This window comes from Gopherus flavomarginatus, chromosome 1 (genome assembly GCF_025201925.1).
Source record: "Gopherus flavomarginatus isolate rGopFla2 chromosome 1, rGopFla2.mat.asm, whole genome shotgun sequence".
In the NCBI taxonomy this organism is placed as follows: Eukaryota; Metazoa; Chordata; order Testudines; family Testudinidae; genus Gopherus; species Gopherus flavomarginatus.
This window is the reverse complement of record NC_066617.1, coordinates 159,229,900-159,256,271: the sequence shown is the minus strand read 5'-3', so window position 1 is coordinate 159,256,271 and position 26,372 is coordinate 159,229,900. Positions and strand designations below refer to the sequence as shown.

Sequence of the window (26,372 nt, the reverse complement as noted above, 5' to 3'; positions counted from 1 at the left end):
CCATACCAGCCTTCAACCAGGAGCTGGTAAACCACAAAATCAATTTAAAAGAGAGCACAGAAAATAAATGTTGCTTTTAAAAAAAATATTAAAATTAGGGACTGTATAAGAATAGTAACTATTTTTTCATTAAATCTCTTGCGAAGACATTGGCTTTTACATGATGGGCTATTTCCAGCCCAAACCATTTCAGTTTCAGTGGAATTGGAGGGGTGTGGCGGGAGGGATTTGAGCTTGGGTGATATGGGGTAGGGGATGGTAGAGGAGACTGGATAGAGGGCAGAGAAAGCTTTTATCCAAATTGAGAATGCAAAGTGCTTAAAATTTTATATCTAGGAAATTTTTAAAAATTTTAGTTTTTAACATAAGATTAACTCTTGTGCCTTTGCCCTGGAACTCCACCCTTTACTTCCTAGTTGTTCTGAGCTGCCCTCATTTTAAAAATCCCCTTCCTGACGCTCAGTGCTCTAGTCTACCCTCTGGGCATAACCACTGTTGGGTCTTGCATACATTATGGATTTTTCAATCTGAAATTTCTCACTGTTACCACCGGTTCCACTCCAGCAGCGCTAGCAGTGTGAGACAAGGCTCTAGGCAGCTGACAGCATTTAGCCACTGTGATGTCGAGACACTTGGGCAATGTTAGACGACACAAGGGCTAAAATGTTGGTCTACGCTAGCACTCTCATTGATGCTATCCCTGGAAGTGCTACCCCAGTGCTAGCCCCAGGGAAAACAAAGAAAACTGTGGACACAGCCTTATTGCCACAGCCTTGCCTACTTTCTGTGATAACTATTACTCAGAATTAAGCCAAAATTATTATCTCCTTTGTTTGTCTTAGAACAAGCTACACTTCAAGTCACCCATTATTAAAGTTCTAACAGAGGCCTGACTGATCTAAAAACCCTCACATTATTACATTGTATCTTTATGACCAGAGAGTTTTAGCCCTGCCTACTCTACTTCATGCTCTCACCACCCAGAAAATCTGTGTAAGATGCTGCACCTCATTGCAACCTTATTACTTGTTATTCATTCACAATCAATTAGAAATTATTGATGTAATAGTTCCCTCCCCACATACTAGAGGGAGCTCTGTGAAATGCAGAATCTTGTCCTTTCCACCAACAGACAGTCCTACAAAAAGTATTCCCTCACTCACCTTGTCTTATCCTGGGACCAGCACAGCTACCGCAATGCTGCTAACATTTAAGCAGATAGCTACTCCCCAGGACCTGATTGCCTATCTTGTGTGTCTACACTGCATTTTGGAGTAAGTGCGACCAAGCCTCGCAGACAGGCTGACAGACTCAGGCTAGCGGGGCTCATGCCTGTAGCTATAAAGACAGCTCTTTTAAGCTGTGGCTCAGGCTGGAGCTTGGGCTCTAGAGTCTAGGAAGGGGAGTGGGCTTCAGATCTGAAGCCACAGCTTCAAACGCTATCTATACAGCTATTTTTAGAACACTAGCACACGTGCCAATAGCCCGATTCTGTCAACCCAGGCTGGGAGGCTCGCTTTGCTCACTCCAAAATGATAGTAGACATATCAAGTGGCCAAAGCCATGTTTTTGTGGCAAAGAGCTTTAACCACACTGTGAACCACAGGGGCCAAAGAGCTATATGTGCAGCTCACAGAGGAATTTGGCCCACAGCAACTTACTCCAGAAAGACTGGGTTAGTTTGACAATAGACATATTAACCAAATAATTAGGTTGTTTTCCTCCCTTGTCATCCAGCAAAGGGGAAACAAGGACTTATGCCCCTTTTTGCTTACTTTTTAATCTATAAAGAAGGGCTGTAAAGGTTGTTTGTTTGTTTAGGGTTTTTTGTTTTTTCCCCAAATTTTTTAAATTAGAAATTCAGGTCTTGTCTGCCCAGTTTATCTTGGAGAACTCAATGGAGAATTGATGATTATATGGGATTACTTCATCATAGATATGAAGCAGTGAAACTGGAATAATTGACAGGGAAAGGAATTTTCATTCAACTCTGTAAAACAATCTGGTTTTGTTAACACCTATTTAATTCTGTTGAAAGAAATTATCTGTTTATTAAAGAGTCAATTCCCAATAGATCTGAGTCAGCCAAGGAAATATTCAACAAAATCAAAGACCAGATGTTCCTCATATTTGTAAGGTAAAAGCAAGTGGAATAATAATTAAAACAACACAACTGGATATTTTGTTAAAAAAATTATCAGGTTTTCCTTACCTATAATAAAAGGTCAAAGGAGGGCAGAAAACATTTTTTTTTCCAGGTCTCCTTTAAATTGTGGGGAAAGAAAGTGTGTTTGCTCTACCATGAGAGCTGCCCACTACTATCCTTCTGTCCACTTATCAACAAAGAATAAAGTACCTCTCTCTTTCATACAGGCTGCATCCATTTAAAGAACATTCACATCTCCTCTTCTCCAAACGAAAGAGAAACAAAAGGAAACCCTCCCTCCCCAAACCTAAGTACTGAGAAAATATAGCAAAATTCAAATGAGCTTAGGAAAAGACTAAGGTTTTAAATGTCAGGTTAAAGACAGGTAAAGTGGTCCAGGAACAATGGAGAAGAGTTTCCTAACTCTTGAGACAGCATCCACCAGCCAATGTGTCCACATGTCGCAGTGCGAGTGTGTGGAAACATTATTTCTTCAACATGTCTATTAACTTCTCCTCTGTAATCCTGGCATGGAACTCTGGCCCTGCTGAAGTCAATGGGAGACTTCAATAAAGCCAGGATTTCACTCTTGGTATACTCATTTGAGCCCTGATCCTGCACCCATGCAGAGTAAAATTTATTCACTGGGGTTCTGTGAGTGTGCAACAGTCTGTATATGAACAAGTGCTAGGAACATGGCCTTATTTGCTCTAGAAATGCCAGTGTGCTTCTATTGTGTGTACTTGGCATTACTAGAACATTATCATCTTGCCTATCAACTTGCTACTTTCATCATCAGTGCTGTTTTGGGCAAACACTGGCAAGGGCAGGGGACAAAAATAGAGAGACTCAGGAAGACAAAGCAGAGATAGTGTGGCTTTAAATTCTTTTAAAGGAGGAAGCACTTAGGGTATGTCTACACTACGGGATTATTCTGATTTTACATAAACCGGTTTTGTAAAACAGATTGTATAAAGTCGAGTGCACGCGGCCACACTAAGCACATTAATTCAGTGGTGTGCGTCCATGTACCGAGGCTAGCATCGATTTCTGGAGCATTGCACTGTGGGTAGCTATCCCATAGTTCCTGCAGTCTCCCCCGCCCATTGGAATTCTGGGTTGAGATCCCAATGCATGATGGTGAAAAAATAGTGTCGCAGGTGATTCTGGGTAAATGTCGTCACTCATTCCTTCCTCTGTGAAAGCAACGGCAGACAATCATTTCGCGCCCTTTTTCCCTGGATTGCCCTGGCAGACACCATAGCATGGCAACCATGGAGCCCGTTTTGCCTTTTGTCACTGTCACCGTATGTGTACTGGATGCCACTGACAGAGGCGGTACTGCAGCACTACACAGCAGCATTCATTTGCCTTTGCAAGATAGAGATGGTTATCAGTTGTTCTGTACCGTCTGCCATGCCATTGTAAATTGGCGATGAGATGACGGTTATCAGTCGTTCTGTACCGTCTGCTGCTGTCATGGGTGCTCCTGGCTGAGGTCTGCCGGGGGCGCTAAGACAAAAATGGGAATGACTCCTCGGGTCATTCCCTTCTCTTTGTTGTATCTAAAAATAGAGTCAGTCCTGCCTAGAATATGGGGTAAGTGTGCTAGAGAACCAGTGTAGCAGAGAGCACAGCCGCTCCATGTCAGATCCCCCAGAAATGATGAGCTACATGCCATTCTAGGGGGTGCCCCTGCAACAACCCCACCTATTGCTTCCCTCCTCCCCCAACCCTCCTGGGCTACCATTGCAGTGTCCCCCCCTCGTTTGTGTGATGAAGTAATAAAGAATGCAGGAATAAGAAACACTGACTTCTTAGTGAGATAAAATGAGGGGGAGGCAGCCTCCAGCTGCTATGACAGTCCAGGTAGGACATTAAATGGTGCGGGGGGAGAGGAGCCCAGCATCCCACTGCTATGATAGTCCAGGCAGTACAGAATCTTTTCTTTAGACATGAAAAGGGGGGGGCTGATGGAGCTCAGCCCCCAGTTACTATGATGAAGACTGTTACCAGCCGTTCTGTACCATCTACCAGGAACGACCGGGAGTCATTCCTATTTTTACCCAGGAGCCCCTGGCTGACCTCACCTGAGACCAGCCAGGAGCACCCATGGGCTGATGATGACGATGGACAGCAGTCATATTGTACCGTCTGCCACCGGAGAGGGGAGGGGAAAGGGTGCTGCTGTTCAGTGCTGCAGCATCGCGTCTACCAGCAGCATGCAGTAGACATAGGGTGACATATAAAAAAGTCAAGAAACGATTTTTTCCCCTTTTCTTTCATGGGGGGAGGAGAGGTAAATTGACGAGCTATACCCTGAACCACCCCGGACAATGTGTTTGACCCTACAGGCATTTGGAGCTCAGCCAAGAATGCAAATGCTTTTCAGAGACTGCGGGGATTGTGGGATAGCTGGAGTCCTCTGTACCCCCTCTCTCTCTCCATGACCGTCCATTTGATTCTTTGGCTTTCCGTTACGCTTGTCACGCAGCACTGTGCTGAGTCCCTGCTGTGGTCTCTGTCTGGAGATTTTTTCAAATGCTTTGGCATTTAGTCTTCTGGAACGGAGCTCTGATAGAACAGATTTGCCTCCCCATACAGCGATCAGATCTAGTATCTCACGTACGGTCCATGCTGGAGCTCTTTTTGGATTTGGGACTGCATCGCCACCGGTGCTGATCAGAGCTCCACACTGGGCAAACAGGAAATTAAATTCAAAAGTTCACGGGGCTTTTCCTGTTTACCTGGCCACTGCATCCGAGTTCAGATTGCTGTCCAGAGCAGTCACAATGGTGCACTGTGGGATACCACCCGGAGGCCAATACCATTGATTTGCGACCACACTAACCCTAATCCGATATGGTAATACCGATTTCAGCGCTACTCCTCTCGTCGGGGAGGAGTATAGAAACCGGTTTAAAGAGCCTCTTATATCGATATAAAGGGCCTCGTTGTGTGGACGGGTGCAGCGTTAAATTGGTTTAACACTGCAAAAATCGTTTTAAATACATAGTGTAGACCAGGCCTTAGATACTATGTTGCGGTGGGCCAGAGAGGTGGCAGCTGGTGAGCTGTGATTTCAGTTTATGATTAGCTAAGAATTGTGCCCATCCTACTATTTTTGTTACCCTGTCACCCCCACCCTGATCCCCTTATTTACCTCATCCATCTGTTATGTGCTCTTTTAAAATGTAAGCTCTTTGGGGCATGGAACATCATTTGCTATATGTTTCTTCAGGATCTAGCACAATGGGGCCCTGACCTGGTTGGCCTGTACGTGCCACTGCAATTTATTTTAATTAATATTTACTTATTCAGATAATTTGCTATCTTTCAAAGAGTGAATAACTAAAAACAATATGATACTGGAATATAATTTATATGACGCTGACACACACCCAGATCTAGATCACTGCCCAAAAAACTGCTGAAAATCAAGTCCGCAGGTCTAGGATACAGACACCAAGATCCTGACCCTGCAGTTAGATGCATGAGGGTGGATTCCTGAGTACCTGCAGAGCACCACTGACTTTATTTGGTGCAAGTGCAGGGGTCCAGCCACATAGGGATCCAGTTGCAGAATAAGAGCCCACAAAGGTTATTAAATGAGAGAGGCTTATCTCCAGAGACTTTATATGGAGCCCAGGGTAGGTAATCTCAAGGGATGGGTTGAAACAGTAATAGAGCAAAGACAACATCATAACAAAGGTGACTTTGTTCTTATATCCCATTTTACATACTCAGGAAACTCCCAATTAAACACAAAAAGCCACAAGCAAGTCTCCTACGCTAAATAATTAAATTAATATATATCATGAATCAAAATTCATGTTTCAAAACATCTATTTTGGTCAAATTAGCTTAAAATGTTCTGATAGCAATGATCCCTTTTCTTTAACATCTGACGAATCTTTTCAAATGGGTAATTTTCAATATAGATAGCCTTCAACACTAATCAAGTAAAAACCTGAGAGGCACCCGATATATATTCCTTATCCTGACAAGTTATGTCAAAAGTTTGTATCTCTCCAGGCAGAGGGGGGAAAATGTCACCTCTCTGATATTTAATGAGAAATATTACTAGTTAAACTCCTGCCAAAATTCCAAATCGTACTTTAAAGTAGGTAAACCAGACAGAACTCTTGTGACTGATAATTTTTGTTTTTCAAAGAAAAGTAAAAACCTAGAATACAAAACATTCACCATTTTATCAGTAACCAAATCTAGCTAAAGCCAATGAGCCAGTGCCATAGAAGGCATGGAGTATAGTTTGCCAGCCTCTGCAATGCTACTATGATCACAACAAACCTTCACCTGTTCCTAAAAGAAACCATGCAAGGTTGCCATCTGCCACCAATTTTATGGGGTCATCCTGAATTTATTAGAGCCATCCTGGAAATGCTGGTACCAAGTAGCCAGGAATAATTCTGTCACATTCAGCATTTTCATCCTGCTCTGATTAAGACATGCCAAATATGTCTAGAATTTCTATCAACAAAAGGCAGTGAAGTTTAACACTTCCCCAGAGTTGTTGACAGACAAATTGTAAAGTACACAACAACTTTGTGTAAAGGATATTTTTTATTGTCCTGAATGCAATTGGGAGAGGGGAGGATGTGAATGAACACCACCACATTACCTCACACTGATTGTTTATGAGACATCACTACATATAATCATAAGATCTGTGACATCACCACATGTTTCTGATGCTGCACTGCATCACCAATGCATTTCTTCTGCTGGAAAAAGCTCAAAACTTATGAACCTGTGCAATTATTTAAAGTGTGTTTCTGATCTGAAAAGTGGCTCTGAAAAATTCACATCCTGGGGTCCTGTTGTCTCTCAGGGTATATCTACACTACAGCAGCACAGCTGCAGTACTGTACTGTAGATGCTCCCTATATCAACAGAAGGGGTTTTCTCGTCAATGTAGGCAATACAGAAGGAAGCTTTCCGTTGCCTAGCCATGTCTACACTAGGAGTTAGGTCAACCTAACTACTATGCTCAGAGTGAAATTTTTAACAGCCCTGAGCAACATAGCTGGGTCAACCACAGGGCCAGATTTACACCTTACCCACCCCTAGGCACAGCACCTTCAGCAGCCTGATGCCTACAGCTGACCTCCATGTTGCACACGGTTTTAGAGAGGTAAGGCGCCATTAGAACAGCATTCCTATGCATGTGCCTAATGTTCCTGATTGGAAATCCAGCCCTTGTCGACCTACAGTTTAGGTCTAGACCAGGCCTCAGTGATTCCAGATTAAATATGCTCAGTTTACAAGTCAATTTTTTTTTCCTCCTAAAGGTCAGACCTGCAAAACGCCAGCTGGATTCTTTCTGCCACATTCATCATCACCAGCACCTAAAATTCTCTTGAGCCAAGACAGGCCCTTAACGATATCTGTGTAATTCCATTTTCCTCAGTGGGTTTACAGAGGTGTAAGTGATAGAAACCTAAGCCGGGGTAGTCAATCAGCAGATGATGGGCCAAATCCAGACCTCCGGACGCTTTTGAACAGACCCTGAAATCTGATTCATAGATTCTAGGACTGGAAGGGACCTCGAGAGGTCATCGAGTCCAGTCTCCTGCCCTCATGGCAGGACCAAATACTGTCTAGACCATCCCTAATAGACATTTATCTAACCTACTCTTAAATATCTCCAGAAATGGAGATTCTACAACCTCCCTAGGCAATTTATTCCAGTGGTTAACCACCCTGACAGTTAGGAACTTTTTCCTAATGTCCAACCTAAAACTGCAGCAAGGGCAGTTAAGCCCATTGCTTCTTGTTCTATCCTTAGAGGCTAAGATGAACAAGATTTCTCCCTCCTCCTTATGACACCCTTTTAGATACCTGAAAACTGCTATCATGTCCCCTCTCAGTCTTCTCTTTTCCAAACTAAACAAACCCAATTCTTTCAGCCTTCCTTCGTAGGTCATGTTCTCTAGACCTTTAATCATTCTTGTTGCTCTTCTCTGGACCCTCTCCAATTTCTCCACATCTTTCTTTAAATGCGGCACATAAAACTGGACACAATACTCCAGTTGAGGCCTAACCAGTGCAGAGTAGAGTGGAAGAATGACTTCTCGTGTCTCGCTCACAACACACCTGTTAATGCATCCCAGAATCACGTTTGCTTTTTTTGCAACAGCATGACACTGTTGACTCTCATTTAGCTTGTGGTCCACTATAACCCCTAGATCCCTTTCTGTACTCCTTCCTAGACAGTCTCTTCCCATTCTGTATGTGTGAAATTGATTGTTCCTTCCTAAGTGGAGCACTTTGCATCTGTCTTTATTTAACTTTGTCCTGTTTACCTCAGGCTATTTCTCCAGTTTGTCCAGATCATTTTGAATTATGATCCTATCCTCCAAAGCAGTTGCAATCCCTCCCAGTTTGGTATCATCTGCAAACTTAGTAAGCGTACTTTCTATGCCAATATCTAAGTCGTTGATGAAGATATTGAACAGAGTCGGTCCCAAAACAGACCCCTGCGGAACCCTACTTGTTATACCTTTCCAGCAGGATTGTGAACCATTAATAACTACTCTCTGAGTATGGTTATCCAGTGAGTTTGCACCCACCTTATAGTAGCCCCATCTAAGTTGTATTTGCCTAGTTTATTGATAAGAATATCATGCTAGACTGTATCAAATGCCTTACTAAAGTCTAGGTATACCACATCCACTGCTCAGGGCCGGCTCTGGTTTTTTTGCCACCTCAGGCCAAAAAAAAAAGGGGGGGGGCAGAGTGGTAAAGCAGGGGAAAAAAGAAAAAAAAAACACAGCGTGGCTGGAGCGGCAGACCAGGGGGCCAGAAGGAAACATGGCGCGCCTGGAATGGCAAAGCGGAGTGGGAACACGGTGCAGCTGGAGTGGGACGGGGGAACAAAACAAAAACGGTGCGGCGGGGGGGGGGGGACACAACGGCATGGCTGGCAAAGCAGGGGAAAAAAACAAAACAAAAAACCCTTCAGGGCGGCCGGAGCCAGTGAGCAGAGGGACTCCCTGTGCTGCAGAGTGTTTGCCCGGTCTAGTGGAGGGGAGGGAGAAGGGGATGGAGCAGGGGGGAGAGAGAGAAGGGGGGCGGCCAGCGCTTCAGTGGGGTGCTCGCCACACAATCCCGACTGCCACGCTGCTGCTGGGAGGGCTCTGTGCTCCTCCAGTCAGCGGGGAGGGAAGGATGTGGGCTGCCCTGCCAAGTTTGCTGCAGGGTGCTCCCCTTCTTTGCACTGCCACCCCCGTACAGGGCAGCCGGAGCAACGGGGAGAAAAAAAAAAAAGCAGCCATGCCGCCCTAGGTCTGGGCGGAATGCCACCCCATAGAATCTGCCGTCCCAAGCACGAGCTTGCTCGGCTGGTGCCTGGAGCCGGCCCTGCCCCTGTTTCTCCCTTATTCACAAGACTCAGCCTATCAAAGAACAGCTATCATATTGGTTTGACATGATTTGTTCTTTACAAATCCATGCTGGCTATTCCCTATCACCTTACCACCTTCCAAGTGTTTGCAGATGATGTCTGTAATTACTTGCTCCATTATCTTCCATGGCACAGAAGTTAAACTATTATTACTTTCTCTGGAGTCTTGACCTTGACTATACCCTGACCATGAAATCTGGACCCTGTCAGAAAATAACCAACTACCCCTGACCTTGGCCTTCATCCTGCAAATGACTCCATGTGTGCACACACACGCACTGAGACCCAGTGAAGTTAGTGGGTAATGCCTGGGTTTGCCCCGTCAATTGCAAGTTTGAGATCTTAGCAATCAATTTTGTTCCTGAGACACAAAGAGGAAGAGACTTCAGCTCGCAGCTATGTCGCCTCCGTAGGGCTGGCAAGCATCCAGATTCCAGAGCCATAAACTTCTTTTTTTGCACAACTGGCACCAGATAAGACACTGGTACAGGCTAGGGCCGCCCAGAGGATTCCGGGGACCTGGGGCCATCGGCGGCAGGCGGCTCCGGTGGACGTCCCGCAGGCGTGTCTGCAGAGGGTCCGCTGGTCCTATGGCTCCGGTGGAGCATCCGCAGGCGTGCCTGCGGGAGGTCCACCGGAGCCACGGGACCGGCAAGCAGCAGGGCGCCCCCTGTGCGGCGAAATTCTAGAGCTGGCCCTTCCGTTCCGGGACCGGCCGCCGAAGTGCCCCGAAGACCCGTGGCGGGGGTCCCCCGCCGGCGAATTACCGCCGAAGCAGGTCCCACCGCCGAAGTGCAGCCCGCTCTTCGGCAGTAATTCGGTGACGGGGGACCCCTGCCGCGGGTCTTCGGGGCACTTCGGCGGCGGGTCCCGGAATGGAAGGGCCCCCCACCGCTGAATTACCGCCGAAGACCGGGTTACCGCCGAAGCGGGACCTGCCGCTGAAGTGCAATTCGCTGGCGGGGGGGGTCCTTCCCCCCAGAGCAGAAGGACCCCTCTCCCCCCAGCAAAGACCGGGAGCGGAAGAAGCTCTGGGGCCTGGCCCCGCAAGAGTTTTCCGGACCCCCTGGAGCAAGTGAAGGACCCCGCTCCAGGGGCCCCGAAAAACTCTCGTGGGGGCCCCTGCGGAGCCCGGGGCAAATTGCCCCTCTTGCCCCCCCGCCCTGGGCGGCCCTGGTACAGGCAGGGGAGCAGCCAGGCAAAGCAAGAAGAAGCCATTCTTCTGGGCGCATCCCGGCTGCCCCTGTAACTGCAGTGGGCGCCGGCCCGTCCCTTCACTGACTGAAAAGCGCCTCTCCCGGTTGAGAAAAGGCGTTTGATAACGAAGTTCCAGGAAGACCCCTCCAGCCGCTCCCAGGAGTAGCTAGTCCGGGTTCGGGTCCAGGGCGGGCTCGGACTGCGGCTTCCCAGTCTCACTCCCCCGGGCCCCCGCGTCAGCAGTTCCAGTTCTCTCGCAATTCCCGCCCAAGCGAGGCCCGGACCCCGGGGCAAAGCAACCCCCTTTGCGCAGCGCTGCCGCGGACCGGGGCCCCGGGGAGCTTCTCGCGCGCGGTCCCGGCGGCGGGGCGCGGAGGGGAGGGAGGAAGCAGCCGCCCTTACCCAGCAGGGCGCGCAGCAGCAGCCCGAGCGCGGGGAGGCGGCAGGCGAGCCCCATGTCGGGCCGGGGGGAAGGGGCACGGCGGGTGGGCTCGCGCCCTTCTGCTCCGGAGCCGCCGCGCGGCACCAACCCAGATGGCGTCGCTCGAGCGAGGTGCGGCCCCGCAGACCGAAACCGAAACGAGTGGCAGGGCCGCGCAGCCGCAGTCGGGAGCCGCCCATGGTCCGGCCTGGTGTTTCCCCCAAGAATTGACATGGGCGGGAGGTGTTAGAATGGGGGGGGGTCCGGGCCGAGGAGCGGGGAGACTGCGCAGGGGACGGTGGGCTGTCTGGCACCGGGGTTAAAAACGTTTCATGACCATTTTGTTAGATTTAACTCATGGTTTGAAATCCTCCCACAAACTGAAGTGGACTACTCAAGTGACATCGACATTCCCCTTGGTTTCTTGTTACACTGTTGTACAGCTCTGTTAATGAACGTCATAGGCCTGTGCCCAGGCACCCTAATGCCCGCGGGCCGGATCCAGCCCCTCAGGGCTTTGGCTTGGCCCACGGGGTTTGCCCCCTGTGGTACTGCACGCCCCGCTCCTCTCAGAGGCAGCAGGCAGCACGTCCCAGGGATGGGGGAGGGGCACGTGTTGCTCCAGGCACCGCCCCCATAGCTCCTATTGGCCGGGTACGGGGAACTACCTGGAGGCGTGGCAAGGGGGGGGCCAGGGCAGGCGGGCAGGGCGCGCACCGCTGCAGGTAAGTGATGCTGGGCGGGAGTCTGAGCCTCTGCACCCTGTACCCCTCTTGTACCCCAACTCGCTGCCTACACCCCAGCTCCCTGTGCTGAGCCCCCTGCTGCTCCCCAACCCACTGCCCTGAGCCTCCTGCCTGCACCCCTCTTGTACCCCAACCCCTTGCCTGCACCCCGTACCTCTCCTGCACCCCAACTCCCTGCCCTAAGCCCCCTGTTTGCACCCCTCCTGCACCCCAACTCACTGCCCTGAGCCCCCTGCCTCACCTCACACCCCACCCCCCTGCCTTTAGCCCCCTCCTGCACCCTACCCCCCAACTCCGTGCCGAGCTCCCTGCCGCACCCTGCACCCCTCCTGCATCCTAACCCCCCTGTCCTGAGCCCCCTGCTGCACTCTGCGCCCCATGCACTCCAACTCCCTGCTCTGAGCCGCCTGTTGCACCCCGCATCCCTCCTGTATCTTGCACCTACTCCCCTTCCCTGAGCCCCCTGCTGCACCAACCCCCTGCTCTGATCCTCTTCCTGCACTCCACACCTCTCCTGCACCACAACCCCCTTCCCTGAGCCCCCTCATATTCCCCGCACCCCTCCTCTGCCCCAATCCCTTGCCCTGAGCCACTTCCAGCACACCGCACCCCCTCCTACACCCCGCATTTCCTCCCACATCCCAACCTTTATGATGTTTGCCTTTAAAAAATAAAATAAAATTTCTGGGGTGCACACCCTAATGAAATGTGCTGCACACACCTATGATTAACTTTTTGAATGCAACACATTCATCTTTGGTGGCTTCTCGTGTGTGTGGTACTTCTATTCCTTCAATTGATGTGCTCATTAGTTCATTCACATGATCAGGCAGAAGGTGACTTCTTTCAGAACACAAAATTCTATTCAATAATGAAAAGGAACACTCGGCTTGGCTACACTTGAGAGTTGAAGCGCTGGTGGTGGCTTTACAGCGCAGCAACTCACTCACCGTCCACACTTGAAAGGCACATCCAGCGCTGTATCTCGCTGGCTACAGCGCTGGCTGGACTCCACCTCTGCCTGGGGAATAACAACTATAGTGCTGGTGATGCACCGCTGCTCCGCCAGTGTGGCCACCAAAAGCACTGTTATTGGCCTCCAGAGGTATTCGGAGGTATCCCAGAATGCCTGTTCAGCCTCTCTGCTCATCAGTTCGAACTCTACTGCCCTGGCCTCAGGTGACCCGTCCTTGAAATGCCCCAGGAATTTTAAAAATCCCCTTCCTGTTTGCTCAGCCAGGTGTGGAGTGCAATCAGTGAATCTTTCCAGGTGACCATGGCTCCATGCACCAAACGAGCCCCAACATGGAGCAATGGCAAGTTGCTGGACCTCATCAGTGTTTGGGGGGAGGAAGCTGTGCAGTCCCAGCTGCGCTCCAGCTGTAGAATTACGATACCTATGGGCAGATATCAAGGGACATGCTGGAAAGGGGCCATGACCAAGACGCGCTGCAGTTCAGGGTTAAAGTGAAGGAGCTGCAGAGTGCCTACTGCAAAGCCCGCGAGGGAAACCACCGCTCCGGTGCTGCTCCCACAACCTGCCGTTTTTACAAAGAGCTGGACGCAATACTTGGGGGTGACCCCACCGCCAATCCAAGGACCACGATGGACGCTTCAGAGTGGGGGAGTGGAGAAGGAGGAGGGGAGAGGAGGAAACCGAGAGTGAGGGTACTGGAGTGGGGGAAGACACCCTGGAGTTCCAGGAGGCATGCAGCCAGGAGCTCTTCTCAAGCCAGGAGGAAGGCAGCCAGTCGCAGCAGCTGGTACTTGGTGAAGGACAAGCAGAGGAGAGGGTTCCCAGTAAACAGCTTTTATTTTCAGGATGGAAATGTTTCGGGATTGGAGAGAGGGTTAGGGCTGCATGCATGCATGCCTAGATGTGGAATAGCCCATTGATGTGGTCTATCACGTTGCGATAATCGGCCTCGGTAATCTCTTCAAAAGTTTCAGCCAGAGCGTGGGCAATGCGCTTGTGCAAGTTTATTGGGACAGCCACTGTGGTCCTTGTCCCAGTCAGGCTAATGTGTCCGCGCCACTGTGCCATGACGGGTGGGGGGACCATTGCTCCACACAGGCAAACTGCATAGGGGCCAGGGCAGAATCTGCATTGCTGTAGAAGACCCTCCCGCTCTTCCCAGGTGACCCGCAGCAGCGAGATATCTTCCAGGATTAACTTCTGTGGAAAATGTTGGGAGAGTGTTCAGTGTACGTGTCCCCTGCAGCTGTTTGCTTTCCCCAATGCACAGAAACCCCAGTACAGCCCTGAAGCAATCAGTCCCCCTTACTCACCATTTCGGGACTCCTGTGGGTTATGTGCGCTCTCTTTGGTATGGGAAAATTATGCTAAAGTGAAGACTGTAAATGCCTTCACTGTGTGGGAATAACTGTCTGAGATATAAACAATGCTGCTTCTGTTAAGTGTTGCCTTTTTTGCCTTTCCACAAGTAACCTTGAGTTCTTGGCTGCCTATGTTATCAACAGCTCAAAGACTCCAAAACTTCAGGAAGAAGCCGCAAAAAAGCAAAGACGACCTGCTGCAAGCAGTTATGGATCACTCTTCCAGAGAGAATCAAAAACTGCAGAGCTGGAGGGAAAGGGAAAGCAGGATTCGCCAGAGAAACGCAGCGGCCAGGAAGAAAAGCACAAAGCAGCTGATAAGCATCCTGGCACGCCAAGCGGACTCTATCCAGTCACTCGTAGCCATGCAGGCAGAGCACTACCGTGCCGCCCCGCCCCCCCATCCCAAAGCTCTTTCCCTTGTGCCCCAATGTCAGCCCAAAACCCCCTTCCCCAGCATCCAGGTTCTTACCACCACCAGCTGCCCCCAACACCTGTACGTTCACCAAACAGCCCTGAGAACTATGACCCTTAGCCTCTGCACTCAACCCCCATCACCATGCAGTATAGGCATCCTGAAGGGCAGCAGTCATTGCACAGCACTCCAGAGAGGACATATTCAAACCTGTGACTGTACAGTTCCCCACCCCATCCCACCCCCCTGCCCTTTTAGGTTCCCAAAATGTTGCGTGTCTATCAATAAAGTTATTTTCTTTTCAATAAATGAATTCTTGGCTTTGAAAACAGTATTTATTATTGCAGAAAGTCAAAGCTACCTTAGCCCAGGAAAGAAACAGGCACTGCAAATCAGCTTAGGAAACACAGATTCCTACTAACATTGTAACCACTGCACTTCACTCCCGTGCAAGGCACCAAACATTACTGTTGGTTTTCAGCCTCAAATTTCTCCCTCAAGGCATCCCTAATCCTTGCAGCCCTGTGTTGGGCCTCACTGGCTGTGCAAATTCAGCCTCCAGGCGTTGAACCTCGGAGGTCCATGCCTGACTGAATGTTTCACTCTTGCCTTCACAAATATTGTGGAGGGTACAGCACGTGGATATAACCGCAGGGATGCTGCTTTCCCCCAAGTCTAGCTTCCCATACAGAGATCGCCAGTGCCCTTTTAAACGGCCAAAAGCACACTCCACAGTCATTCGGCACCAGCTCAGCCTGTAGTTGAACCGGTCCTTGCTCTTGTCAAGCTTCCCTGTATACGGTTTCATAAGCCAAGGCATTAATGGGTAAGTGGGGTCTGCAAGGATCACAATGGGCATTTCGACATCCCCTACTGTGATCTTCCAGTCTGGGAAAAAAGTCCCTGCCTGCAGCTTCCTGAAGAGGCCAGTGTTCCGAAAGATGCGTGCATCATGCACCTTTCCAGGCCAGCCTGTGTTAATGTCAATGAAATGCCCACGGTGATCCACAAGCACCTGGAGAACCATAGAGAAATACCTCTTCCAATTAACATACTCGGATGCTAGGTGGGATGGTGCCAGAATAGGAATATGCATCCCATCTATTGCCCCTCCACAGTTAGGGAAACCCGTTTGTGCAAAGCCATCCACAATGTCCTGTACATTCCCCAGAGTCACAGTTCTTCTTTGCAGGATGTGATTAATGGCCCTGCAAACTTGCATCAACATGATTCCAACAGTTGACTTTCCCACTCCAAACTGGTTCCCGACAGATCAGTAGCTGTCTGGAGTTGCCAGCTTCCAGATTGCAATAGCCACCCGCTTCTCCACCGGCAGGGCAGCTCTCAATCTCGTGTTCTTGCGCCGCAGGGTGGGGGCGAGCTCAGCACACAGTCCCATGAAAGTGGCTTTTCTCATCCGAAAGTTCTGCAGCCACTGCTCGTCATCCCAGACTTCCATGATGATGTGATCCCACCACTCAGTGCTTGTTTCCCGAGCCCAAAAGCGGCGTTCCACGGTGCTGAGCATTTCCGTGAATGCCAGAAGCAATTTCGTGTCGTACGCGTCAGGCAACTCGCTATCATCGTCGGACTCCTCATCACTTTGGATCTTAAGCAATAGCTCAACTGCCAAACGTGATGTGCTGACAAGACTCATCAGCATACTCCTCAGCAGTTCGGGCTCCATTTCCCACACAAATCGCTCTGCACAGAAACCGTTGAGAGAGAGTCAAGATGGTGCCAAACGTGGACAGAAAAAAGGGATTGCTGGTATGTGAAGCGATGCATCACAGGGCGTTGGGACAGGAAGCAGAATGACTCGCACCCTCCGCCCCCTTCCCACAACCCACAGCGCCAAAATGGGACGAGGTGCTCTGTGGGATAGCTGCCCATAATGCACCACTCCCAACACCGCTGCAAATGCTGCAAATGCGGCTGCACTGCAGCGCTGGTAGCTGTCAGTATGGCCACACTCCAGCGCTTTCCCTACACAGCTGTACAAAGACAGCTGTAACTCCCAGCGCTGCACACCTGCAAGTGTAGCCAAGCCCTCAGCTGTAGCTGTTGTGACTGGGAGTAGCAAGAGATAAATTCCTGATTATTTTATCCCAGGAAACATAGTACAAAGTTCAGGTTGAGCCACTAGTGATGATAAAAAAGCAGTTGAAGTCAAACCTTCATTCATTCATTGTATATTCCACTCTGCGTTCAAATTCTCTGTTCTGTCCTGAGCACATGGGAGCCCCATTGCTGGTAGTGCCTCCCTCCACTCAACTGTCCGTGTTTTATAGGACAGGAATCTATAAAAGCTATGTAGAGGTTGAGTAGAATCTAGAAGTCACTGTTGTAGATTTTTAAGAATCAAGTCTGTGTACTTTTACAGTTGTCTTAAACACTTAAGCTTATAGTGCTGGACAAAGATCTACTACTGTTGTAGCAGACATAGGCGCCCACTTTCTCCAGCCCTGGTGGGTGCTCACACCTCCCCATCCCTGGCCCCACCCTGACTCCACCCTTTCCCTGTCTCTGTCCCTGCCCCCATTCCAACCCCTTCCCCAAAGTCCCCGCCCCAACTCCACCCCCTCTCCGCCCCTATTGGATCCCTTCCCCAAATCCCCATCCCAGCCCCGCCAATTCCCCCAGGGCACTGCATTCCCCCTCCTTCCCCTCCCTCCCTGCCCTACAAAACAGCTGTTTCGTGGCACAAGCTGGATGCCAAGGTAGATTAGGTGTGAATGTAAATACAATCTGGTCCTGAAGCCTTTCCCCTCAGCCCCAGCTCATCACTAGCTGTCAGGGAGAGCTCATTTAGACTTTGCTTACAAATCATAATTTGAAATTCTTAGGTTGGCCAACATCACCGAAATGAATGCACTGACATTGTCATAAAAAACAACAGCTATATATGGAAGCTAGTCTATGTTCATACTTTTCAAATCTATTATACTTTTTCAGATACATGTATTTTATTATGTACTTTATATGCTTTTAAAGTGTGTATTCATGTTTCAATTTCAATTCAAATTTCCAAATAATGACTAAATTGGCAACACTGCATGTAAACAGTTCACGAAACGGAGGTGGGGGGAAGGAGGAGAGAGAATTCAGGGAGGGTGTAGGGAAATCCCTGGTCCAGCCCCTACTCTGCGGGACTTGGCTCCCCACCACACCCCAGCACCCCTCTGCTCCACCAGCTATCTCCCCAGACAGTCCCAACCCCCTCCCTCCAACCCACACCCTCCTCTCTTCCCCCATTGCCCTCATCACCCCACCTCTTTCCTGGCCCCAGATGCCCCTCCATCCCTCTGCCTCTCCCATAGCCCCCTATCTCCATCATCCCTCTACTCTCCTGCCTCCATCCTTGTAGCCCTCTTCCAAGTGGCAGATTAACCTGGGGCCCTTGCAAGAGCGCTGGCACCTGGGTAGAGATGGGGGGGCCTCTGCTCATCCTCCCCCCCGAGGCCCTGCCCCTCAGCCACACTGGAGCTGGGTAGGGTTGCCAAGTGTCTGGTTTCTAACTGGAACACATGGTCGAAAAGGGACCCTGGCAGCTCCAGTCAGCACCACTGACCCAGCCGTTAAAAGTCCTGTTGGCGGTGGCGGTGCAGTCGGGCTGGCACGCTCCCTGCCTGGCTCTGCACGGCTCCCAGGAAGCAGCCAGCATGTCCTTCTGGCTCAGGGGCTGCCATAGGGGCGCCACGCGCTGCCCCTGCCCCGAGCACTGGCTCCACAGCTCCCATTGGCTGGCAAGTTCCTGACCAATTTTGATATAGATTTTAATAAGATGTATGGGATATGACAAACAACATACTGTACTCAAGCATATAATCAGGTTCTACAGGGGCTACTTCCTAATTCAATGCATGTTAAGTGCAATGAGCATATTGTAAGTCTGGCAACAATCAGTGGTGCATTCATTTTTCTAAAGTCAAGAAATTCACTGCTGCAATGAAAAAAAAGTTTAAACACTGCACAGCTTGCAAACTGTGTTTCCAGAGTTTCTTTGAAGAAAAAAAAAGCTTAATCCTCCTGACCAAGTGCCTCTGTTTCCAGAACCAGTAGTGACACAATGGAATTCGTGCTTTGAAGCAGTTCTTTACTGCGCTGAGCATGTAAGTGACTACGGCGAGTTTACTGAAAGTGAAATGACGATTTCGCCTGATACTCAAATAATGGACAACATAATCTCGCTTTTAAAGGCCATGAACTTGCTACAGTTCATTTCGGAATGCCAAACCATTGATGAAAACCATCACATCTTTTGAGATATGTTCTGTTTCTGTCCATCAATCGTAAAACACTGTAATGGATTTGACACACTGGGCAGACTCCAATGCAAAAGAAAAGCACAGCGAAGATGCAGAGCATAATGTGTTTTTTACAAGTGTTCAAGAAAACAGCAGACCAACTGAAAGAATACTACTGCAACACTGAGGAAAGTGTTGCTAGACCTGCTCAACGAGGACCAAAGTTCACACAGCCTGGACTGTCATTTATGAAAGCAGTTCAGGTATCTGATGTGAAACAAATGAACAGGTTATCAGAGCAGGCACTCCCTCTGGAGGCAATCCCTGTGTTTGGCCTGAAGCTACAGTACAGCTTGCCCCATACACATTTTTTGCAAGTGAATGTGGATGAAATGATCTTGTTTTGGGATTCACCTAAAGTTCTGCAGCATTTTCCAGAGTTAGCAGGGACAGCAAAGTGATCACTATCAATCTTGCCTAATTCTGTGGATGCCGAGTGTGCAGTATCTCAGTACAGGCAAGTCTTCACAATGCAAAGACAAGTCATGAAGGAGACCCCTGTAGCGGTGTGTACTACACTAATATTCAATGCCTGTAACATGTAAAAGGCTAAAGTGACTGGACTCATTTCTACAGCAGTTGTGTTAAGACTTATTGTCTTCTGAATTGTATATTGTACCAGTTACTTTTTTAAAAAAAAGTATATAACATAGTTGCAGAAAAATGTCTGGTTATCAAAAAAATAGCAGGCATAACATAATACTTGAGTGTTTATATCATTCCAGCAAATTTTTCTTAAACAAATAAGAACATAAGAACAGCCGTACTGAGTCAGACCAAGGGTGCATCTAGCCTAGTATCCTGTCCTCCTACTGGCCAGTGCCATGTGCCCCGGAGAGAATGAACAGAACAGGTAATCATCAAGTGATCCATCCCCTGTCGCTCATTCCCAGCTTCTGGCAAACAGAGGCTAGGGACACCATCTCTGCCCACCTGGCTAATAGCTATTGATGGACCTATCCTCCATGAATTTAGCTACTTCTTTTTTGAACCCTGTTATGGTCTTGGCCTTCACAACATCCTCTGGCAAGGAGTTCCACAGGTTGACTGTGTGTTGCGTGAAGAAATACTTCCTTTTATTTGTTTTAAATCTGCTGCCTATTAATTTCATTTGGTGACACCTAGTTTTTGTGTTATGAGAAGTAGTAAACAACACTTCCTTATCTACTTTCTCTATACCTGTCATGGTTTTATAGACCTCAATCATATCTCCCCTTAGCTGTCTCTTTTCCAAGCTATAAATAGGCTTTTCCAAACTACCATTACTAGTAAAGGTCCATTACTTTTCTGTGATTTCCCACATTTTGTCCACAGCTCAATCACAATTTTTTTAGAGAACATCCTGCAATTCAAGTAGGATCTTATTTATACACATATTCTTATGCCTGTGAGCTATCCCCCACTTATTTCCCCAATTCGTCCCCTCCCTTCCCAGGATGTACTCACCATGGCTGGGACTGCTGCCATGCCCTATGAATCCCAAGGAGAACTGAAAATGTAGTGCTTGTAAATTGTGGGGTCAGTGGCACTGAATTCAGTATACCTAGTTTCCATTTATCTCACAAATACACTCACAATAGTACCTTTGTGCCTTGTATCTTTTGCAGCTGGAAATGTGGCCTGGGGGTCTCTCCATCCACACCAGCAGAGCAGCTCAGCGAGATAAGATGATCATGATGGTCCCTTCTGACCTTAAAGTGTATGAGAAAGAAGAGGAGGTGAGATGTCTTGTTCCAAGAGCTCCTACAAGCATCTGCGGCTTCGAATACTGAGCAGAGGGCTTGGAGGCAGGGCCGGATTAACCTTCTGTGAGCCTGGAGCAAAACATATGTGGGCCCCCAGGGGGTACAATTGTAAAAGACACAGAAGTTGTTTTTGACACAGCACACGGCTGCAAAGGTTTTATTTACAAAATTTACAAGTTTCAGTTGCAGATAGAGGTGTCTGCCCTGAGAGTACCAGCAATGGTAGCCTTAGGGCAAAAAGAATACACACACGTGTACAATAAATACATTAAAACATACAAACTAAAATATAGTGGGTAAAAACAGCTAACAAAAGCCAAAGCTGGCCAAAACCACCGGCCATGTGCTGCTCCCACTAAAAGGGAACCATCACGCTATCTCACCCTTCACATTTCACATATGAACAATCAGGGTTTCAATTAAATTTTTGTATAAAATTGGGGCAGATTTAAAACTCTTTAAAACATTTTAAAAACACAAAATATGAAAAACTTTAATACATTTTACTTATAGCATCGTTATTCCTACTAGACTTGCTAGTAGGGTGACCAGATAGCAACTGTGAAAAAACGGGATAGGGTGTGGAGGGTAATAGGCGCCTGTATAAGAAAAAGTCCCAAAAAATGGGACTGTCCCTTTAAAAATGGGACATCAGGTCACCCTACTTTTTAGCCCTTTCCTGCAGATAGAGAGGCAAAGACACTAGGATCAGGACCAGCTGTGCACCTGAAAGACTCAGAGGAGTCTTCAAACTGGACCTGACCCACATCCCTCCCCACAACAACTCCTCCCCCGGACTGGACCAGACCCACATCCCTCCCCACAATGACCCCCCGGACCAGACCAGGTCCACATCCCTCTCCACAATGACACTCCTCCCCCGGACCAGACCAGACCCACATCCCTCCCCACAATGACACTCCTCCTCCCGGACCAGACCAGACCCACATCCCTTCCCACAATGACACTCCTCCCCCAGACTGGACCAGACCCACATCCCTCCCCAGACCAAACCCCCCAAACTGGACCAGCCCCCTGTCCAGCCCAAACTGGATCAGACCCCTCTATGAACCAATCCTTCTCAATCCGAATCTTCCCACTGCCAACCAGACTCCTGGCTTCCAAATCTCTATTCCCAAACCACCCCCCAACCTCGAAACCCCAGCTGGAGTGCTCTGAGGCATCCCACTCCCAATTCACCCCCTGCTGATGATCCACTCGTGTTCTCCAAATCAGGCCAGACCTCATCTGGCTGCAGCTTAGCCTGGTACAGCTGCATTCACCCAACTCATCCCTGGTGCCCAGGGGGCTGTGACTCCACTCGCTGGAGGCCTGGCTGTTCCCCTTTCACCTCCAGGCTGTCCGGCACTGGCAGGGGCAGTGCAGCAGGAAGGGTCAGGGCAAGTGTCTGGGCTTAGTGCTGATCCCAGCAGTGGGGATCCCCAGCCGCAGCGGGTGCCTGAGCTCAGCCCACGCCTACCTTGGACTAATCCAGGGAAGGGGCTGCAGCCCCTACCCAGGCCAGAGGGGACCTGGGGGAGGGGAGGGGGCATGACTGCCCCACTAGAGGCTGGGAGGAGGCTGAGCTGCAGAGGGAGGGGCACGGAGCCACGATCTGTGCCCCACAACTGCAAATGGAGCCAGTACCCAAGGGAGCCGTGCCCCGGAGAGTGGAACATGGGCCGTGCAGTGAAGCACCTCTGGCACCATGAGTTGGGGCACAGATGCCTGAGGCTGGGGGTCCCCTCCCCGTAGCAACACTTGCTGCTGCTGCTCCTGGCTGGCCTGCTTCCGTGCCTCGGCAGCTTCAGCCACTTCGCTGAGCCCAGGGTGCAGTGCTGGGGGGCTGCCCCCTGCAGGTGGCTCTGTGCAGCCTTTGGATGGCCGGTGACTGCTGGGCTCACCCTCTACGTGTCAGGGGAGGGATTATGGGCCCCTTCCAAGTGTGGGGCACAGCATCATTGGCACCACTGTAAACCCAGTACTTCTTGGAGGCCCACCCTCATGGACAGGGATAGAGCAGGGATGAGAAAGGCACATGAAAAGGACAGATGCATGGAGCAGGAGATGCTAGCGCTTCTCAAGCAGCACACAGACATGCTGCAGACTCTTGTTGACCTTCAGATTCAACAATCCCATGCTTGCCTCCTTCTGCAGCCCGTAGAGAACTGCATTCTGGGACCTTCCTACACACATCCCAACCCCCCAGAGTCACTACCATTCCACCCCAGAGGAGAGTACAGACCATCACAGCTGCACATACACTGACCTGTGAAAAACACAGTTGGTGTATGTGTTTCTGAAATGGAAATGACTGTTTTTTCCCCCCTTCAAAAGTTTTCTTCTCTTTATGTATTAAGTTTTATTTGGTTATAAATGTGTCTGCATGAGTGTGGAATCAAAGTCTTTTTTTGTGTGTGGAAATTTAATCAATCATTATGAATTCACAACATATGCAGGCTGCAGCTGACATCGTTCACAGATAACAGTGATAGGTGCATTTGCAATGTTACGTTACCACACATACAGCACTCATTACAAGGTTCATACCCGGGTGCAAAAGAGCAATGTCTCATAGAGCACACTGCAGCCACATATTACTGTGGCTCACTATTGAAATGGTCTTCCAAAGCCTCCTTGAGCTGTGCAGCTCTGTGCTGAGCTCTTTTTTATAGTCCTGGTATTCAGCTGCTCTAAATCAGAAGACAGTCATTTCACCTTCCCCTTTTTGCTGTGCAGATATGCAGGACACAGCGGGCAGCTATCACCATTGGGATTTTTTTCATTGAGATCCTGTCTTGTGAGTAGACAGCGCCAGTGACCTTTCAAATGGCCATTCTGCATGCGATGAGCCTGTCGCTGAAGTGCTCCTTGCTGCTGTCCAGGTGGCCGGTGTACGGCTTCCTGAGCCATGGGAGTAAAGGGAAGGCTGGGTCTCTCAGATCTCTAAGACATTTCAACATCCCCAGTGGTAATCCACAGGTCTGCTGGAAAGAAAATCCCTGCCTGCAGCTTGCTGAACAGCCTTGTGTTCTTAAAGATGCGTGTGTCATGCGCCTTCCCTGACCAGTCCACACTGATGTTGGTAAAGCATCTCTAGTGAGCTACCAGTGCTTTCAGTACCGCAGAAAAGTAGCCCTTTCTGTTGATGGACTCTGTGGCAAGGTGGTCTGGTGCTAAAATAGAGATGTTTGTGCCATCTGTCACCCCACTGCAGTTCAGGAACCCTATTCCTGCAAAACTATCCACTATGTCCTGCACACTGCCCAGAGCCACAGTCCTGGGTAGCAGGAGGCAATTAACGCCCCTGCACATCTGCACCACCACAACCCAACTCCAAATTGATTCCCAAATGCTGAGTAGCAATTAGGTGTTGCAAGTTTCCACAGAACTGTCACCACTCACTTCTCCAGTCAATGCCAATCTTATCTTGGTGTCCCTGCACTGGAGGCCTGGGGTGAGCTGAGCACATAGATCCAGGAAGTGACTTTGCACATCAGAAAGTTCTGCAGTCGCTGCTCTTCATCCTAAAACTGCATTACAATGTGTTCCCACCATTCAGTGCTTGTTTCTTGGGCCCAGAACCAGCACTCCACCATTTCCTGCTGCTCTGTGAACACCGCCAATGACTGAATTGTTTCTTTCTACATCCCACACAGCAATCTAGCCCCCATAGAATTATCATGTTCCCCAAGGCTCCTCTAGCAGCTTAGCAGATACTGCAGGATCCGTGCTTGCAAAGCTCATCACAGCAGTGCAGAGCTGCAGGGGAATCCATGTTTCTGTCAGAGATGGCAGACAGTGAGGAGGGATATGCAGGTTTGCAGCAATTTTTGAAGAGACAGAAAATATTATGGGATGCAGATGAAATTATAGGATGGGGAACACTGCATTATGGGATGTTGAAATCATGTTCCCACTCCCCCTTGCATGACTCATTTGGCCCCAAGAGGCATTGCAAACCTTGTCAAAATACCCTGTGCTAGATGGTTGTGAGTTGCACGGTGGGATAGCTACCCATGGTGCACTGCTTTCTGCCTCAGTGCAAGTGCTGCAAGTGAGGACATGCATCAACCAATACAAGGCGTGTAAAGTGGACACGCAAAAGCAATTTAATTACTGCTGCAGCCGGGGGTGAAAGTAATATTAAACACTTACCCATATGGGGGCCCGGCTCCAGGCCCCAGAAAGGGGTGGGGCCTTGGGCAAAAGGGGTGGGGCAGGGGGTCAGCCTCCCCCAGCCAGCCCATCCATGCTGCCTGGCCCATGTCACCTGGGGCTCCAGCTGCGATTTAAAGGGCCTGGGGCTCTGGCCACTGTTGCAGTAGCAGTGGCAGCAGCTGGGAGCCCTGGGCCCTTTTAAATCGCCACAGCGCTTTAACGACAGCTGAATATGGGCCAATACCAGCTTCTTACCGTATCCTGTACCGGCCTACTTTCACCCCTGGCTGCAGTTATATGTCAATGTTATTCACATAGCTGGAGTTGCGTAACTTAGGTCAACTTAGCCCCATAGCGTAGACTTGCCCTGAGGCTATGTCTACACTACAGACTATGCTATAGCTGTGCCACTATAAAGTCTCCCGTATAGCCACTCTTTGCCAGCAGGCAAGAGCTCTCTTGCCAACATAATTACTATCTCCAATGAGCAACATTAGCCATGTCGACATGTTCTCTCCTGCCGACATAGCACTGGCCACACCAGTGCTTTTGTTGATTAAACTTATGTCATTCGGGGGGTGTTTCTTCACACCCCGACCAACAAAAGTGATAGTGTAGACAAAGCCTTTGTGTACTTTTCCCAGGCCTGAAGAAGAGCTCTGTGTATCTCAAAAGATTGTCTCTCTCACCCACAATATGCTGGGGGGTGCTCGACCCCTAGCTCTGCCCCAGGCCCTCCCCTACCCCACCTCTTTCCGCAAGGCCCCAGCCCTGCTCCACCTCTTCCTGCCCCCACCCCACCCGTTCTCCAAAGCCCCTACCCCCATCCCACCTCTTCCTGTCCCCGTTCCACCCCCACCCCACCTCTTCCTCCCCTATTCCACCCCTGCCCCCTAAAGTGCCATGCCTTCACTTCTCTCCCCTTTCCCCGCACAGCCTCCTGCAAGCTGCAAAACAGCTGATTGCAGCAGGTGGGAGGCACAGAAGAGAGGAGGAAGCTTTGATTGACGGGGCCTGCTGACAGGCAGGAGATGCTGTGGGGAAGAGGGGAGCTGATAGGGGGATTGCTGGTGGATGCTCAGCATCCACCGCTTTTTCCCCATGTGTGCTCCAGCCCCGGAGCACCCACAGAGTCAGTGCCTATGCTCTCAACAACAGAAATTGGTCCAATAAAAGATATTACTTCACCTATCTGGCCTCTCTGATATCCTGGGACTGACACGGCAGCATACAAGTATTCAGGAGTGATACATGTGTATTAGGTATATAAGTAAAGCATGGCTGTAATGCAAGGCCTACAGGTGAAGGCTTAGTCACACTAGGCTTGGCATAAGTGGGTGGCCTAAGAATAACCCTGAGCCAGGAAAATTACAAGATTACTGTAAAGAATGTGCCAACAGTTGATGTTCTGCAAAAGTAGACCACAATGTACTCATCTAAACCACAAGACACCTGATTGTAACATCATGGA

General features: G+C 49.4%; 2 protein-coding genes across 30 annotated transcripts in view; one reads left to right on the top strand and one right to left on the bottom strand.

Annotated features, from left to right (window-relative positions):
- Positions 1–11,334, bottom strand: part of CD58 (CD58 molecule) — a 69,094-nt gene extending 57,760 nt beyond the window's left edge. For 9 of the 29 annotated variants that reach the window (XR_007775153.1, XM_050959509.1, XM_050959537.1 and 6 more), the window contains exon 1: positions 11,172–11,332. Coding sequence is in view for 25 of the 29 variants with exons in the window: in XM_050959509.1 (XP_050815466.1) it covers positions 11,172–11,226 (55 nt within the window). In the remaining 4 variants the exon portion in view is untranslated. Of the gene's footprint in view, positions 1–8,008; positions 8,170–11,171 lie in introns of those variants that run through there. The other 20 variants (XR_007775157.1, XM_050959642.1, XM_050959652.1 and 17 more) reach the window with 5 other exon arrangements.
- Positions 11,335–12,417: 1,083 nt separating this feature from the next.
- Positions 12,418–14,948, top strand: LOC127055059 (uncharacterized). The gene is made up of 2 exons (XM_050961641.1): positions 12,418–13,729; positions 14,418–14,948. Exons 1-2 carry the CDS (start codon positions 13,356–13,358, stop codon positions 14,806–14,808), a joined length of 765 nt encoding a protein of 254 aa, XP_050817598.1. The 5' UTR covers positions 12,418–13,355; the 3' UTR covers positions 14,809–14,948.
- Positions 14,949–26,372: the final 11,424 nt, after the last annotated feature.